Source organism: Takifugu flavidus, chromosome 13 (genome assembly GCF_003711565.1).
Source record: "Takifugu flavidus isolate HTHZ2018 chromosome 13, ASM371156v2, whole genome shotgun sequence".
NCBI classification, from domain to species: domain Eukaryota; kingdom Metazoa; phylum Chordata; class Actinopteri; order Tetraodontiformes; family Tetraodontidae; genus Takifugu; species Takifugu flavidus.
In genome coordinates, this window is record NC_079532.1 from 8,215,272 (window position 1) to 8,232,030 (window position 16,759).

General features: G+C 50.7%; 3 protein-coding genes and 1 long non-coding RNA gene across 8 annotated transcripts in view; 1 reads left to right on the forward strand and 3 right to left on the reverse strand.

Moving 5' to 3' along the window:
- Positions 1-6,829, reverse strand: part of cttnbp2 (cortactin binding protein 2) — a 35,086-nt gene extending 28,257 nt beyond the window's left edge. For 2 of the 3 annotated variants that reach the window (XM_057051403.1, XM_057051405.1), the window contains exons 1-2: positions 6,562-6,829; positions 2,290-2,397 (exon numbers count right to left, since the gene is read on the reverse strand). In XM_057051403.1, the coding sequence (XP_056907383.1) occupies positions 2,290-2,397; positions 6,562-6,642 (189 nt within the window). In that variant the 5' untranslated portion in view covers positions 6,643-6,829. Of the gene's footprint in view, positions 1-707; positions 855-2,289; positions 2,398-6,561 lie in introns of those variants that run through there. The other variant, XM_057051404.1, reaches the window with a different exon arrangement.
- A 25-nt stretch (positions 6,830-6,854) lies between these two features.
- LOC130535972 (uncharacterized) lies at positions 6,855-9,989 on the forward strand. Its single transcript, XR_008953246.1, has 2 exons — positions 6,855-6,991; positions 8,558-9,989. It is a non-coding gene; the product is annotated as an uncharacterized LOC130535972 (long non-coding RNA).
- Positions 9,990-10,068: 79 nt separating this feature from the next.
- On the reverse strand, positions 10,069-12,251 carry LOC130535963 (high choriolytic enzyme 1-like). The gene is made up of 8 exons (XM_057051459.1): positions 12,139-12,251; positions 11,882-11,927; positions 11,622-11,774; positions 11,345-11,462; positions 10,973-11,151; positions 10,727-10,808; positions 10,331-10,481; positions 10,069-10,241 (listed from the first exon to the last, which is right to left on the reverse strand). Exons 1-7 carry the CDS (start codon positions 12,205-12,207, stop codon positions 10,355-10,357), a joined length of 774 nt encoding a protein of 257 aa, XP_056907439.1. The 5' UTR covers positions 12,208-12,251; the 3' UTR covers positions 10,069-10,241; positions 10,331-10,354.
- Positions 12,252-12,558: 307 nt separating this feature from the next.
- Positions 12,559-16,759, reverse strand: gtse1 (G-2 and S-phase expressed 1). 3 transcript variants are annotated; one of them, XM_057051424.1, is made up of 12 exons: positions 16,610-16,759; positions 16,340-16,419; positions 16,201-16,258; positions 15,059-15,716; positions 14,787-14,936; positions 14,572-14,707; positions 14,149-14,499; positions 13,994-14,045; positions 13,696-13,926; positions 13,328-13,577; positions 12,917-13,033; positions 12,559-12,848 (listed from the first exon to the last, which is right to left on the reverse strand). In XM_057051424.1, exons 2-12 carry the CDS (start codon positions 16,359-16,361, stop codon positions 12,759-12,761), a joined length of 2,115 nt encoding a protein of 704 aa, XP_056907404.1. In that variant the 5' UTR covers positions 16,362-16,419; positions 16,610-16,759; the 3' UTR covers positions 12,559-12,758. The 3 variants fall into 3 exon arrangements, with proteins under 3 accessions (XP_056907404.1, XP_056907403.1, XP_056907402.1); XM_057051423.1 differs by having other exon boundaries at positions 12,559-12,845; positions 15,026-15,716; XM_057051422.1 differs by having other exon boundaries at positions 15,026-15,716.

Sequence of the window (16,759 nt, forward strand, 5' to 3'; positions counted from 1 at the left end):
ACTTGCCGGTGGCCTGCAGCCAAACGCTTAATCTCCATTCTGGCCGGCGACTTCGTCCACTTTGACTCTACACTACCGGTGAGAACGGCGACGCCGTTTAGCGGAACACCTAAACAGACTCAAATGCCCGCTGGCGCTGAGGAGCGGGCGACCCGCGTCGCCTTCGGCCGCACCAACCATGTGATATCTCTGTCGTTTGGCTAATCTGCTTTTGGCTCCCTTTCTCCTTCTCCAGCACGAAACCTGATAGGGCAGCTCAGCCAGCTTTGGCCAGGAGCTAATTAATCTGCGGCACCAAAGCCTCCAAATAATACCCCTGTGGCACAAACAAGCGCTGCGGCCGTGCCAAGTTGTTAAAGTCGGGACAAGCGTCTGGCACGGGAGCAGTCGAGCGCTGAACTGGGAGAACTGGTAATACAGATAAAAAGGAGCCTGCGCTCCAACTGGGGATTCAGTCCCTCTCAGACCATTTGTAACTGTGCCAACTAACGATGCTGCCAGTTAGCCCATTTAGCCCGATTTGGGGGTTTAATTTTGGGGGTTTTGATTCTCTCTGCCCCGACATGTTTACATGGAGCCACGCTTCAAAAATTAATCTAAACACTTTGTTTCCAGCAGACTGGACTGCTCCGAGTGTACGTTTAGGTGCAGCTAAAACACACAGCAGATTAGATGTTCGTGTTCAGCAGGAGGCGGAAAAGACTCACAGAAGAGGCGAAACAGCCACGAACATCGTTGTGACCTGGGACCTTCGAGTGGAGCGAAGCACATGCACATGAACATCGTGTCCTCTCGACGTCCCTGCAGCTGGTGGCCAGATGATGCTTTTCTCCCTCCATTATGCAGAGGAACGGGGTGAATAGAGACCCAAAAAAGTGGCTGAATGGGGGAGTTTGGCTAATCCTCCCTGTCACGCTGTCCCACACGACAGCACCTCCATTTCTTACCCCTCTCTCACAGCCCCCCCCTCCTCACTCACTCTTCATCCTCTTTGTCCTGATTAGGTTTGACAATCTCCGATTCTCATTCCAGATACTTTCTGATTATCTCTCCATGCTCATTCCCTTTCCCTCCCCTGCTCTTCCTCCCTCTCCTCCTCTCCCTCCGAGGAGGCTTATCAGCGTCTGAACAAACAGCCTCATTGTGTTTGGTGAGAGCAGACGGGACACAGACAGAAGGCTCCTTTCTGTTAAACCTGGATTGGATATCCATCCGCGGAGGACACCGAGCCTTCGGGGAGCCTTTGGAAAACATGGGTGCAGTGGAATAAGAGGCTAGCTGGAAAGTATAAAATGATGCTAATTACTCAAGAATGAAGAGAAGATAAAGGTTTCGGTCAGGTTGGACAAGACACTGATATGTTTCTCTCAGCTGACACAGGGAAGCATCGTTATGCAGGTCCCACAGGCAGTCATACTCAAAAACGAACTTAATAGATGTTTTTTTAGCCTCCAAGCGATGGAATCACTCACAAAAGTGCAGTTTAGGTGTAAAAGTCAGTGGCTTTAGGCTTCTAGCAGGTTGCATGCAGACTGTACAGCTCATAACGCTGGACTGTGACATCGCCTGAAACGTTACATTAAAGCGTCCACTCAAGAGACAAAATAGTTCAAGACCGCTCCTGAAAATCCCTCCCGCTGTTGACAGTATCGACGAGCCAAGAGTGGGAAAATGCGATTTCAAACTTGAACGTGACGGCGCTGACTCGCCGCTCTGCTGCAGTCGCTTCACATTAACGTCCTATCAGAGAAGAAGAAACAGAAAAGTAGAGCGTGGAGGCACCGAGGCACAGATCCTGGCCTAAATACAGATCTGCAGAGGGGAACACGGGGGCACGCCAGCGTGCGTTCGCATGCAAGTGTGTGAGCGAGCGAGCGAGCGAGCGAGCCCGGGAGCAACTCTTCAGGACGTGAACGCACGAGCGCGCGCTCCGAAAACCGCCAACAACCAAGTGAAAACATGTGACGAGATAGTGAATCTTGGCAAAGAGAAGGGATTTGACATTTCACCAAAGCAAATCATGGGTTTCCAGTAAGTGCAGCGGAATGGAGGCGACCGTTTACACAGCAGGTGCAGATTTGATCACGCCGACCTTTTCTGGCGAAAACCAACCGGTCACTCAGCCAGCAACAGGCGAGCAGAGAGGCCGCTTATCGGAAAGAACAGAAAGGACCCGGCAGCGCTCAAGCACTCAACATAGTTCTACAAATGTGTCCGCGCAGGCCCCGCTATCAACGGGTTCGGACTCGACCCGCGCGATAGCTTCGTTAGCTTGTGGCGTGGACTCACCCTCAGGGCCTCGATCACCAGGTCACGGGCTTCCAGCTCTCCTTCCATGATGCTCAGCAGAGTGAGCAGCTCCGGCTTGCTCAGGTTATCCATGTTGAACTCGTATTTCTGGGGGGGGGAGAGGTGGAAACAGTTGGTGAGAGAGAGGTTTCATAATTTCTAATCAAACACCAACACTAAACTAAAAGCTCTTTATTGTGCAGGTAGAAACCACAAACTGTTATTAAATACATTCCATTGGCTTCTCACACTAATTAAAGAACAATGCCGTTTAATAACATCATCGAAATCACGAAATCGATATTAAGATGCTTCTTTTTGTCCTGACGAGGACCCGAACGATGCGACGTTGACCCATTAAACTAGCTCATCTTTCAGCACTGCAGTGAATGTGCAGAGACGGACACTTTTCCTTTTCCTGGTCACATCCCATAATGTTAAAAAAAGGCAGCTGGTCAGTCGACATTCCAGAGCTGTGGCATTAAAGAGCAAACAACGTGGTGTGTGTGCGAGCGCGCGTGTGTGTGTGTTCTGCAAACAAAATACAAAAGGAGGATGCAGCTTAACAGAGGGGATCAGCTCTGAAGCTGGAGCTCACTGGAAGTCAGATTTTTTTATCATCTACAGTTTTGGCCGCTGGTGAAGCCATCTGCTGAGGAACGCACTTCCAGCTGTGTTACTGGTGTCTGGAAGCATTCCACAAGGCTATTTATTCAATCAAACCTCAACACACCACAGAGAAGAGGAAACTGTAGTAGCCAAAGAGCCACTCGGCCTCTGGAAGACGTCTGACGAAGAGGGTACCTGCTCAATCTCTGGCCCACTTTCCTTTGTTTTTTTGAAAGTAAAACTATTCCCTTCCCTTCAAATGTGGCTTTTCCACGCTCATGTGACGTTACGCAGCCGCCCGGGGGGGGGCTGTTCACATTATAAATCCACAGGAATAAACACGCCGAGACACACTCCCTTAAAAAGGGAAAATGGGACGGTTCTGCAAGCGAAACCGTCCTAAGACGGAGGAAATGTCACCACTGTGCCAACACAAAGGTTGGTCTGTCTGCTCGTTAATCCAGGTCATGTGATCCGCGTTTCAACCAAGACAGTTTCCACAAATGCTCATTTTGGTGTCAATCTGAGTCTAATTTAAAGTGTGTGTGTGTATGTGTGTGAGAGAGAGAGAGACCCCCCCTCGTTGGACATCCCTGGGGTGAATTCTCACGTTTATTGTTGTATTCTGGAATAAACGTCCACGACGGTCTTAAATGTCACCGTGCCGCTTCAACAGTCAGAAGATACCACGTTGCTTCTGGGCCAGCTCCCGTCTAGTCACGGCTCCATCTATGCTAACTCGTGGCAAAAGAGCCGTTTGCCCGAGGGCGACGGCAGAAGCCCCGCCCCCCTCGCCGCTTCCACTGACACGTCCTGTTAAAATCCGGGGACGGAGGCTCTGAATCGGTGTAAAACCTCTCTCCGCCTTTTAAATCCGAGCCTGGAAACCGAAGCAGGAGAGATTTCATGACACATCGAGTCCTCCAGCCCCCGCAGCGGCGTCACCGCTCGGATAGCTGGACCGCTTGTGCACGCTGCACATTTGAGCCCTGAGCCGTGCTGTCACGAGGCCCTGTGGTGGTCGGGGGGGGGGGGGTTGGCGCCTGCGTCCCGCTCTGGCATTTCAGCACGGCGAGCAGGTGAGGGAAGCCAGCGCTAATGGGTTCCATGAGCCGTGAACTCTGCGGCGAGGGCATAGCTGCCCGGCCGGAGCTCAGAGGCTCGCCCTTGGCGCCGGTCCGCTTAATGAGACCTTCCTCAGTTTATTCCAAACCTCGAGGGACGCCGAGCGTTCCTCAGATGTGCGAGCTTCCTCTCGACTCCGGTCCCGTTAGCGTGAAGGACAAAGCGTGATTGGCGTACGTAAAAAGGGTTCCTACGGTTACGGGGAAGGTTCCGGGGGACTAATAATCCAGTATGAGACCTTTAAAAGAGCAGTAACGTGACCCTCCGACGGCACCGAGCCCGTGCACACACAGTTCAAGATGGGTAACGCGAGAGCACCGGTTGCCACGGTGATAAGGAGAAGCCACCGTGACTGGGTTGGGTTATGGCCGATACCCGATACACGTAATCAGGTCGGCGTTGCCGGGCCCACACAAAGGCCCCTTCACCTCCATGGCAAACCGACATCTGAAAACATGAACCCGGCTCCGCTCCGCGTGCTCCAACGGCGCCGCTGAAATCAAGACGATGTTTTCCGCCTTCTTGGTTAACCGACGCTCCCCTAAATTACACAATTAGCCTGTCTGATGACCTCTATTACTTGTTTACGGGAACATTTGAGCCCTCGGGTCTCTGGGAAAGAAATTTGGTTGGCAGGAACAAGAGGCGATGGCATTGCAGCCGCTCACGCAGCCGCCCCCCCCCACCCCCCCAACAACACGGCAGCATGTAAACACCAGCGAACGCTCTCGGCTTCCATTACACAATGATGGAAGAACCGCCTCACACTTTTCCCACTGTGTCAATCATTGGGACAGGACAGGATAGAATGGGGGGGGGGGGGGTGATCAATGCAAAGAAAATCTGCTGCCAACGAGTTTGATCAATCATTTCCTTCACGCTGTGAGCGGGAAGATTCCACAATCACCTGGTGCAACAGGTGGGATCCTTAAATACACCCTTTGTGGAGATCAAAGGTTTTCTGACGTACCTTTCATCTGGTTCCCATTCATCCGTCCTCACTGTGTCTGACTCGTATGGAGTCTCCCCTCATTGATCAGCCAGTGTCCTGCGCTCTGATTGGCTGGAGCTGGACGCAGTCTAGTCCATCGTGGCCGGAACTGATCCACAACCCTGCATCGAGCCCAATACGTGGCTCAGCGCTCCAGAGAGAACGTGCGCCGAGCCCGAATTCTGCCCCTGTTGCCCCTCATATACGCACCCTGGAGGTTTTGAACCCCTGACCCGGAGGCACAAACCGCATTACAGTTGATAATTGGGTGACTCTGGGGCAAAAGCACTTAAACCCACCCCGCGAGAACGCACCAACAGGCTGTTAACACGTCACCATATTCTAGGGTAAATGGCTGGAAGGTGCCTTTCGTTGACCTCTGACCCAACCCGCTCTGGACTGCAAGGGTCAGCCCTTCGTGGCCCTCGCAAACGAGAAACTTCCCCCACCTCAGGCCAACCATCAAAGAGCAAAGAGCTTTATTTAACCACAGCAGGGTTGGGGGGGGGGGGGGCACGAAGCCGGAAGCGTCTCTTCCCTGACCGGAGGATGAGGAGGCCGCTCGGCACCCACGTCCCTGCAGCACCTGTTCGCATGGATGAAAAGGAGCCTCCAGGCTCTTCAGGCCAGAGTGTGTGTGTGTGTGTGTGTGTGTGTGTGTGTGTGTGTGTGTGTTGTGTGGGGGGCTGACATGATACTCCCAGCTATGCCAGCTGAGTCACTGAAATTAAGACCAATTTAGAAAGGTGTCTAGTGAACCTCTATTCCCACTCTTCTGCCTTCCACCCACCGCTGCATCTCCCCCCCCATAACACACACACACACACACACACACACACACACACACACACACACCAGCAACTATCAAATAAAATAAAGGGAAAGGGATGCAAAAGCATCACAGCACTTCCGGTGGGCTGACACCACCGTGACAGGTTCCGTGACCCCTCCGTGCTCAGGGGGGACCCGACTCATCACAACTTGGGGGGGGGGGGGGGGTGCATGTGCGAAAAACCACAAGCAGGCGTGAGCAAACCAGCGCAGCTGCACCTGGAGGGGCCACAGGAGCGGAAACCTCCCGTTTGCGGGGGCCGCCTGCAGCTTTTTGCCAGGTGAGGTTTTTTTTGCGTCGCGTCACAATCAGCTGCCCAGGTGTCATTTCCCAAATATTAGAAGACAGTGGAATAAACCGCTACAGGCTCTCAGAATAAACGCAGACTGATCCTGTTGCGACTTATTTACTGTGAATTGTGAGCTCCGAGGATCAGGAGGTTTATGGGCTGCGGATGAAGGTTCGGCGGGTTCGACGCGTATTTCTGCCGCCGTCAGAGCTGCTCCGAGTCATAAATCCCCCCCCAAACGACCACGAACCCCCGTGTTTTTCCTCCAGGCAGCGTCTCGCTGACCACCGCTGTTGCTCCACCAACCAGTCGGTTCGATGCGCAGCGCGTTCCGGGCCCCCCCCCCCCACACCCGACACGCTGACCGCCCGACGGCCGCGAACCTCGACTGTTCGCGGGTGTTTCTGGAAACCTCCGGGGTCTTACCGTGTCGACGCTCCCCAGCACGGCGGTTGCCAGTGTGTGTACCGGAGGAGGGTGCTCCCCGCTGGCTCCCTCCGACGCCATCTTCGTACTGTAGCGGTCTGCTGGAGTGAGGGCGCATCCGGCACTCGTTAACTATTGCGCTGCTGAAGGCAAACGACGCCGCGGACGCCCATCGAAAGGTGAAGAAGAGACGGGGCTTTCGAAGCGGAGGAGAGGCGAAAGAGCGCGGATCGCGACGACAGGTCTCCGCCGTGAAGAGCCCAGAGTGTGCGGGGTTTGCGGGAGGAGGCGGGCACTAATGTAGGCGTGGACCGGCCGACGCGTAAAATCCAGATGCGAAGCCGCGGTGCGCTCCCAACAGGACAGGAGGCGAGGCAGGGGGAAGATTGACAGGAGCATTTGCCGGCCTCCGGGGCTGCAAAATAAAAAGGTAAAGGGGCGTTTTATCCCAGGAATCCAGTGACCTGCATGGACACAACAGATGCAAGACTTTATTGAGAGGCAGGTGTAAAGAGACTAAAGACTCTAAAGACTCGAAAGACTCTCTGCTCCACTATTAGCCGGTCCATTAACACCGTGTCCAACTTGAACCAGTCCATTGAGCCTCTCTGCTGTCCTATAATCAATCCATTTATGCTCTCAATCCCAATAATCCAATTAATTCAGCATTTATGTGCATGTATAGGCTCTTTGTGGTGCACAGGCCTGCCGGTCGTTCACTCTGACTTAATAAAACTCGAGATATTCTAAATTCTAATCAGGTTGCTACATTAGTTTCTCAAACAAACACCTTTAAATATGTTTTACCTTTAGAAATCACTGTAAATATCCCTCAAATAATACATTTTGGGGCCGTAACAGGCCGGACATTCTTCATATACAATAATATAAGTCACTGTGCATTATTATGAGCTGGGACCGAAGCCCGATGATCAAAGTTGATGCTCAGACATTTATCCCAGAGAAGCAGAGCGTGGATACGGGTCCCCTCAGCTCCCAGATGTGACGTCCTGGATTAACAGATGCTGATCCAGCCAGAATGTGGTTATTAAATCTGTATTTAGGTCAAATGCTGCATGATCTGCTCTCACTGATACAGAGACCCAGAGAACATGACCGTGACCAGTGCAACATGTGATTGACCTGCATGGCTAACATGCCAACGCGCTCTGTTAGCGCTGATTGAAAAAGCTTGTAATCCATATAAGGTCGCAGCTCTTCTCTTGGCTTCCGACATGCTTGATTTGCAAGATTTCCTGCCAGGATCAGCAGGAATTTCCTTTGAACAGTGAAAAGCTCCTAAATGGCCCATTAATATGAGAGCTTGACTGTGATGCAGTCGAAACATGAAGAGATTTTGTGTGTCACCACAAAGTATTTCCATAAGGTTCACCATACATCCCGCTCTTCCATCCACAACATCTTCACTTTGTTTTTCCACCCTGAGATTTCCCATTTTCTTCCCCCCACCGAGGTCTGTTTTGTACTGCATTATGATCCCAAACCTGCATCTAAATCTGAGGAAGCCGGCATGTGGAGTTACCCCCCCCCCTTCCTCCTACAACCCCGGAAAAAGGGAGCCTGTAGTTAGCTGGTGGTTAGCGGGTCCGGACATGTGGTCTGGAACCAACAACCATCCATCCTCCACTCCAATCATCCGGGAATTTAACAAAAATATGTGTCAGTCCATCCATCAGTGTTTATATTAAAACTGCTCCCAGTGGAACCATCAGAGGAGAGGCAGGTATCGTCCATCACTGGGACGTTACCTGATAGCTTTAGTGGGTTTGAACCTGTTCTGGGCTGCTCTCCTTTAGACGTACTCGCTCACTGGTTGAGCTATTTCTGTGAATTTAATGTTTAATCACCTAGAATCGCGAGTGGCCGAGGGAGAAAATGGTGCAACTCGACGTTACTGATAGGACAGCTCCCCGTCCCCCCCTCCTCAGTCCCATTTGGCTCATATTAACTCACTCATTGTCTGAACACACTGCAGGCACAATGGCTCCCTTTTTGTAGACGAGGGCCGTTTGACCGGGACAGCAGCCGTGGCGGCCGGTGGGCCATGACTGGGCCCAGTGTGCCGGAGCTCTGAGGCCGGGTCGGCCAACAGGCAGGCAGGAAGAGAGAGACGGCGAGCCCCGGATCTGATGTCCTGGCCAGAGCTCCGAATGGGACACGGACAGCGAGTCTAATGTCTGAAAGGAAGGAAATTGAGGAGGAGGAGGAGGAGGTGGCGTGCTGGGATCTGGGCCACAGCTCTGTCAGATTGTCCCTGGGGGGGCTGCCAGAAACTGAACCGGACCTCTGTTCAGGCAGCATCCCTGATTCATCCACTTTAGTCCAGCTCCACGTCCAGAAACAGAGGCCGATGATGGCCGCTCGCGGATGTGCCGCCATGGCCACGAGAAAGGAGGGAACACTTCCTAATGCAAGCAGAGGCGATGGTGTCAGATGTCGCAGCGATGTCAAGAATTTGTGGCAGGTACACACCACAACACACGGGGCGGTGAGGAATCCTCGCCACCCCTCCCTGTACGGGACCGAGGTCACGCAGACGCTCGACATACATGAGAGTCACTGTTTCTGGTTGAACCGGCGGATGTGATGCTTGGCGCCGGGCTCCAGGGAGGACGGCGCCGGGCTCCAGGGAGGACGGCGCTCCTGTTGTCCTGATGGCGACGCTGAGTCATGGAGCTGTTACCCTCCCCCTGCCTCACACCCCCTCCTGACAGAAGGCTACAGTTTTATCTGTACCTACACCAGTAACGCAGTCATTAAATGTGACACGCTGTTCCTCCCGCAAATATGCACTTCCTGTTGCAATAAATCTCCCGTGGTGACACTTGGCGTGTCTCAGACTGACATGGACTCGGCCCCGATGACAGACTGCCATTGATTTGAGCCAGGCTGTCAATCATGGAGAATGTGACAGATCCAGTTTGGAGAGTTGGCCTCAGGTCAGATTTACAAAGAGAGATCTTATTAAGTGAGCGTACAAGTCCCCTGTTTCCTCCAAGACTTTTGTCTGTCAAATAATTTGGATTCTGGCGCTCAACTATTTCATATGCATTATCTCTGATACTGAAGAATCACACTATTGAATAATAGTCTGTGTTTATCAGTCTGCAATAATCATCTCAGCATTTTAACTGATAAGAGCTGGTTTGAGCTGAATGAAGGCGCAATGTTCCCCCCACAATTAATGCAGCTTTCCTCCCATAGATTAACACTTTTATACAATTTGTTATATCCTGTGTATGATTATTTTTATTTTTTGCACTCTGCTCTTCCCCTCTATAATTTCCTTATTCTTTGAAATTTTATACTTTGCATGTGTGCGTTGATTCTAACCCTTTATGTTGCTGTAAACCGCAACTTTCTCCATTAGCCTATTAAAAGCTCATCTTGTTTTAGCTTAGAATAAACCAACTTTTGACGCATGTGGTCTTAAATTGTGGGATATGTCTCCCTCTAGTGGAAGGAAAGAGAAGCGCAACACTAATGTCGGTCAGCACAGAATCATGACAGGTTTTTAATGACAAGAGCTGAGTAAGATTGAAAACCTGTTGTGAAGCCAAATCTCTGTGACGTTTTGCTGCAGATACTCGGCACAATAGTGAATTCATGCTTTCTCAAACACTGCAATCAACCAGCCAGTTGCCTCTTGTTTTCACCACCTGTTGCAAAGGAAACAGAAGCTTTAAAACTACCTTCAAAGCAAACTTCAACACGGAATTAGATTTAAATATAACAGGATATCACCCACGCCCAGCACATCCTCTTTTACTGATTAACACTTGTAGAGAGTGTTCAGCCTGGTGATGTCGTTGCTGCTCATCTGAGTGGCCTCTCCAAACTGAATATTCGCGTTGGGGATGGGAGCCATGGTGGGTTTACCGTTCCCAGAGAATGCATACCTGAAGGATTCCAGACAACAATTATCATCAGGCAGAGAGAGTCTTAGGGCTCTTGCAACATCTGATCTAATGAAGTTGGTTTAAACTCAGTGGAATCCAGCTTTTTTTCTATATTCTAAAACATGCCTCCACTATTGCCGCTCTATGGCCACGTTATTCAAGGCAACATTTGGGAGTAAGAGATCATAAACTCAGATGAATTTTACACAACGAAGGCGTGTGATGGGAGGGACTGGGTGGTTCACCTGTGGTACTGCATGACGGAGTTGTAGTCGTAGGGTGTGTTCAGGTTCAGAGTGTTCATTTTGTCGAATGCGTACGCCAAACCTGTGAGGAAAACCAAAACCAATCACGTACCCCTACTGAAGGTCATTCATATTTGCCAGGGGACAAATGTCATACACAGGCTCATATTTATAACAAGGAACAGCTCGAGCACACTAAGGTGTTCGGGGTAAACGTTCATGGATGTTGCTTTCACGGGGGCCGACCTGGCTGGATGTTCTCCCACAGCACGCGGATGTGATTGTCCCTGTCGGAGCGACACTGTTCGTGGTGGAAGCCGAGGGCGTGGAGGAGCTCATGCTGGACGGTGCTGTGGTACAGGCAGCCCTGGCGGTCCAGGGACAGAGTCTGGGAATAACCCTGGCGACCCACGTAGGAGTAACAGCTGCACACAGACAGCAACCGCAGTGCATCGTTAAAATGAGCTTTCCTGATAATATGTGCTTTGATCTTTGGTCATTTTGCTTTGATTTGACCAAAAGTGGATTCGTACATTGTAGGAAGAGCCAGATTTCTGTGCGTGGGGGAAAACAAAAACCATTTCTAGCAGCGTGCACCTACAAACAGCTGTTTGTTACCCGCTGTCTGACACGATGCTCAGGAAGTCTCGCTGATTCCTCCAGGGGGTGAAGCGGATGCAGGAGACGTCGTGGAAGGACAGCAGCCCGCGTTCAATGATGGAGCGCTCTCGAGAGGCTGAAGAGACGCACAGACACCTCACACATTCGATTTAGGCTGGCCTGCAGCTTTAAACCGCTTCCACAGGCGTTTGAAAGTAAACGCTGAATTGATTGTTTTTATATTAGTGAATGAACGTGAATATAACCGACTTCTCCAAAAGTATCCGATGCTTACAGTAATGCGAGGCGATGACGTAGGGGACGTAGACCTTCCCATCGGAAGACTTGGCCCACATGCAGCCGCGGGATGTGCAGGCATCAGCGTTCCTCTCGCCCTCGCCGCTGTAGGCGATGTCATCGATGACCAGCGGCTCATCGGGTCTGCGCACTGCAGGTGGAGACACCAGACACCGGTGATGCTGACCCCTGACCAGCGACCAGACACAGTATTTCTGCTTCCTTCCTTCTGTGTGAACATCGACGTCATCATCTTACCAACATCTTTGTTCGCCCTCCACAGCAGCTCAGAGACAGGCAGATCCTAAATCGGGACATCGTTTAGTGCTGTTCTACATGTGGTGTCCGTAAATGAGCTTTATATTCAAACATAAGTCATATTAGCAGAGTTACATCTGCCTTTTAAATAAATGTTTTCCTTGTTGTGCAACAGTTTGAGACACACGTGAGCTGATTGAACCCTGATTGACCCCTTGATAAATCATCTTTAATCTTAAGAACATAAAAGTTCTCACCTTCTCTTCAGCCCAGCTGGAGGCCGTGAGGAGGAAGAGGAGACCGAGCGTGCACGTGAAGGAGGCCATGTTAGCAGATGGACTCGGTCAGCAGCCCACTGTTTATAAAGCCACCGCGGGGGTCAGATGACTTGGTCACACGTTGCTGATTCTCAGCTTAACTAAATAAAAAGTTTGTGTTGGCATGAAGTTCTCTGGAGGGACCTGGTGAGACAGACGGGCCGCTGGACACCTGCTGACCAGGAATCTAGCACGTATTGATCTTTGGACAGTTGATAACAGGCTGAAAAGCTGTGAAACTGAAGCGGTTTCCATCCCGCATCCATCTGCTGTGCGCTCCAGTCACATTAAACGCCTCTTAAAAAGTTTGAAAGGGCCAAAAATGAGAGCGACTCACAGAAATCCCACAAATCCGAAGGCTCACAGTAAATCACATCATTTATTTAGACATCGATAAGAGCAGCAAAAGCACAAATGGGTGCAGAAAAACTTCAGCAACCTTTGAAGATCTTCGGAATTTCAAGACTAAACGCCTCAGCAGGAGGCTTCATTGATAAAATCTCTGGATGGACGTTAGTGGAATCTTGGCAGACAGGCGGCAGGTTACTGCAGGGCGACGATCAGAAGGACAGGTTGATGAGAGGAGCCGTGTTCTCACTCTTGTTCTCTGGACTCCACTTGATGAGCGGAGAGCTCAGGTCGATCAGCTGCTGGAACGCCAGAGAAGAGGTGATGTTCCTCAGACATTTTCAGAGGCTGGGATACGAGAAGAGCTTACCTGAGTGCCGGTGCAGGACTTGTTGCTGGTTCGGATCAGGTTGGGGGTGTTGGTCAGGTCGATGAGTAGTTTCTCTTGAGGCTGCAGAGTCGGAGCAGGTAGATCCAACAGGAGAACCTGCAGAGAATTCATCCTTCCGGTCACCACCTTCATTTTCCCCTCAAATTGGGGCGAGATGCCAACGGGGCAACTGGGAGAGTGGTCATGTGGGGTGGGACTTCAACCACAAGACACAACAGTGGCCTCACATTTGAGCCTTTTTTTAATCACCGGTGACATCATCTGACACCAGTTATGAACTCAGCGCTGTGGACAAGATTAACATTCTGGCTCGTATCAGCCAGAACCTCTTATCTATTTTTTATGCACATAACCGACTGGGAGCTTTAATGGTGCATGTGCTGTTCTAACCTCATGTGCCTTGTGGTTGCTCTCATTGGCAGTTTCCAGTTCAATCAGGTTCCTGGCTTCAGACTCGTGCTCAAGCTCTTTGTGCGTCCCTCCAGATTCTGCGCTCTCTGATTGGTCAGGCTCAGGAGGACCTGATGAGGTCACAACAGGAAGCTCCTCCTCCTCCAGACAGAAGGGCTTGATGCTGGGGTCACCGGGCTCGATGCTGGGGTCATCGGGCTCTAGCTCATGTGCAACCGTGGAACTCGGGCTACAATGACATAACGATTAAGCACAAAATCTTGCGTTGTCACGGTTACAGGAAAAGCCCTCGGATGCAGAATGATCATTTTGTAGCTTTCCGTCAGCAGGAGTTTACAGAATTTCACCTGCAGCTTGGCTCGTTGTCACCAGAGTTAGATTCTGGGGGAAGGTCTGCCTCAGATTCGAGTGGTGGTTTTGTGAGCTTGGGGGGGTTGGTGGGTGTAGAAACAGGGATGGTGCACGGCTTGCGGCGCACTGGCGTCGGGAGGGAAGACGGACGACCTGTTTTGAACTGCAATGGCTTGTACGTGCCAGCAGAGGGGGTCAGAGGACCAGCCGAGCTCTTCTGAGGAAGACTGCACCACAGATGAAGACGTCAATGGTCCAGGTCACATATCAGACATTTCTTTAGTAGTTATTTACCTGTCCATGCTGATCACGGACTCCAGCCTCTTTGGCTTCAACATCTTTGACTCTATAGATGAAACAAAGCACAGATATCAATATTCCTGGAATTTGCTAACTAAATAAATGCTAAAAAACTCATGTGAATAGCTCCAGCTATGCTATGAGCTTACTGTCTCCATGGTTGGGACCTCTGACTCCTGCGCTGGGTGTTATTAGAACTAGAGCCTCAGGTTTGGATTTAGTCCTTAATCCGCCCTGAGGGAGAGTTGTGGAGGTCGCACTTATTGAGCCGCTCTTCTCCAAAACTCTCTTAGTGGGCGTGAATTCTGCTCTCTTTAGGGGCGTGGCCTTCTTGGCCTGTGTGGACAGCGAGCGGCGTCCAGCGACGGACGACGCAGGCGCCGCAGCAGCATTGATGGTGGAGCGGCGTGCTCTGCTGGGGTTCATGGGCCTGCCGTCACTGCCAGGGGCGGGGCCAGTGGAGCTACTCACACTCCGGTTCATAGAGGAGTTCAGTTTACCTGAAGAGACATGCACAGGAATTATTATTTAGTGCCTAAATGCACTGACATTTTATGGCGAGCGCAGCGTGCCTTTAGCAGGGGACAGAGAAATGCTGGAGTTGAAGCTGGACACCGATGATGACGACGAGGACGTGTTTTTCCTCTCCATCACCCTCCTGCTCTGAAGGGGTGAAGCTTTCACAACCGGCAGTTTCTTCACAGCACCCTGGGCGAGAAAGTACGTCTTCATTTTATAACAAGAGATTAACACGCATCGAGATGACCTTGAAGACGGCGACCACTACCTTGGCGCGTGGCGCCAGATTGCGTTTTCCGAGCAGACTGGAGTTGATGGAGGAGTCGCTGATGTCAGACGCAACGCTGGCAGAATCAGACAGCAGCTCCTCGCTGGACTCTGTCCTCCTTGGGGGGCTACACCTGCGGCCAATGACTGTCTGCAAAAGGAGAAACACAGGTCGACATAAGATCTGTTTAGATTCGTTGGGAGCAGTCTCTGCCGGACCGTGACCCAACCCGTGCTTACTCTGCTCGGTGGTTGCAGTCTGTTTTTTTCCACTCTGCTCTTGGTGGTTGAAGTGGAAGCCACTGGTGCAGCTGGTTTACTTGGCAGCACAGCACCCAACGGGGCTTTTCCCCGGAGCCCTGCCTTGGGCTGAGACCTGGCCCTGGTCACGGGGCTGGACGTGCTTAGCCTGGTAACACAAGCTGGTTTTACTACTGATTTTGGGTGTGCAGAGGCAGGCCGGGTGGATAGAGGTGCGCTGGCTGAACGAAGGGATGAAACAATGCTGGTGTTGCTGCTTCCTCTTAGCAGGCGCTGCTGGATGGCTGGCGGCAGCTGCTTCAGGGGGCTCTCTTGCACACAGAAGGTCTCTCGTTTAATGGGGCTGAGAACCCTGTTAGACTGCTCAAACACATGCAGTTTAGCCTGAGAATCCTGGACGAACTCATCGGGCTGTGTGGTCACGGCAGCGGTCGCCTCATTATCCTTGTCATCCTCACTGTGCGACTGGCTCCGTTCACCACTCTGAAGCTGATTGGCCAACTTGTGGGCTTCCTGGCAGACCGCCTCGAGCTGGTCCCCCGTCAGTGGACTCCAGCTTGTCCGCAGTTGTCTACCATCAAGCTGTGTCTTCACATTAACAGACACACACCTCTCATTATGACTGACTGGCTCCACAAACACCTCGTCTTCGTCTTCATCACCATTTGAGCTTCAGAGAGAGAAATCACCAGTATCATAAATAAATAGATGTAGCGTAAATGTCACATCACAGTACACAAATATTCTCATTTCACCTATTTGTGCTAAGGTTTTGCAAAAATAATGTACTTCACTTGACTGAAATACTCTATATGTAAGACTAAATTTGGAAACTTGAATGAACTGAAACTCATTATTTTACAACCAACATGCAAACATTACTTTATACTTAACTATAACGTTATACTTGCTATTCTACTCTATACCTAAGCACCTACTTTGCATTCTAAAAGTGAGTTGTTGGACAGTACAGTAGCATATTTCAGGATATAAATGATGTTCACCATGTTTGGATTACCAGTTCTCTGACTAATTTTAAGCACTTGTGATGAATCGACTGACACATAGAGAACGAGGGAAGCACCATTTCCCTCTGGATAAAGATCACAGTGCACTTTGTTTCTTTATTATTAAAGTGTCCTGTCCTTTCCTACCTTGCAGGTGACATAGACACATCAAAATCAAACTTCTCCTCGTGCAGGAAGAACAGATCTGGCCGGAGACAAGCAGAGAGGGAATAAACATGAAGGTAGCTTACGTTTGCAAGCAAAGACGTGGCCGAAAGCAACTTACCGCTGTTAGCTCGACAGTCCATCCTGGTGGTGGCTCTTCCCTCAGTATTAAACAAGATTCATTCAACTCCTCTCGCCACACTACAAGAATAACGACATTTTGCATGAACATGATTAAATAAAAGTATAATGTACTTTAATTGAATTTCTAATTTTATCCCCGCGAGCCTCGCAACCCGGCAGCCCACTCGCTAACATTAGCTTATAACAAATGTACCTAATATGAGGTCTAAAGATTTAACATTGTTTGCTTAAGAGCGTTTTCACTCACACGCGTCTAATGTTCCAGCAGTGATCCCTGTAAAGACGACGTCCCGACGAAGAACAACAAAATTTCCTGCTTCACGTTCAAAGTGCAAAACTTACAAGACACAACCATGCAAACTATTCAAATCGCCTGCGCTGCTGTCACATGACAACG

Excerpts from the sequence above, each read along its gene's own strand:
- LOC130535963 (XM_057051459.1), bottom strand. The coding sequence starts at position 12,207 with ATGGCCTCCTTCACGTGCACGCTCGGTCTCCTCTTCCTCCTCACGGCC. Across the intron at positions 11,775-11,881 it reads GAGGGCGAACAAAGATGTTG|TGCGCAGACCCGATGAGCCG; the intron begins GTAAGATGATGA and ends CTCCACCTGCAG. Across the intron at positions 11,463-11,621 it reads CGTCATCGCCTCGCATTACT|CCTCTCGAGAGCGCTCCATC; the intron begins GTAAGCATCGGA and ends GCGTCTCTTCAG.
- gtse1 (XM_057051422.1), bottom strand. The coding sequence starts at position 16,361 with ATGGACTGTCGAGCTAACAGCG. Across the intron at positions 14,500-14,571 it reads TTCTCTGTCCCCTGCTAAAG|GTAAACTGAACTCCTCTATG; the intron begins GCACGCTGCGCT and ends ATGTCTCTTCAG. Across the intron at positions 12,849-12,916 it reads AGTCCTGCACCGGCACTCAG|CAGCTGATCGACCTGAGCTC; the intron begins GTAAGCTCTTCT and ends CTGGCGTTCCAG.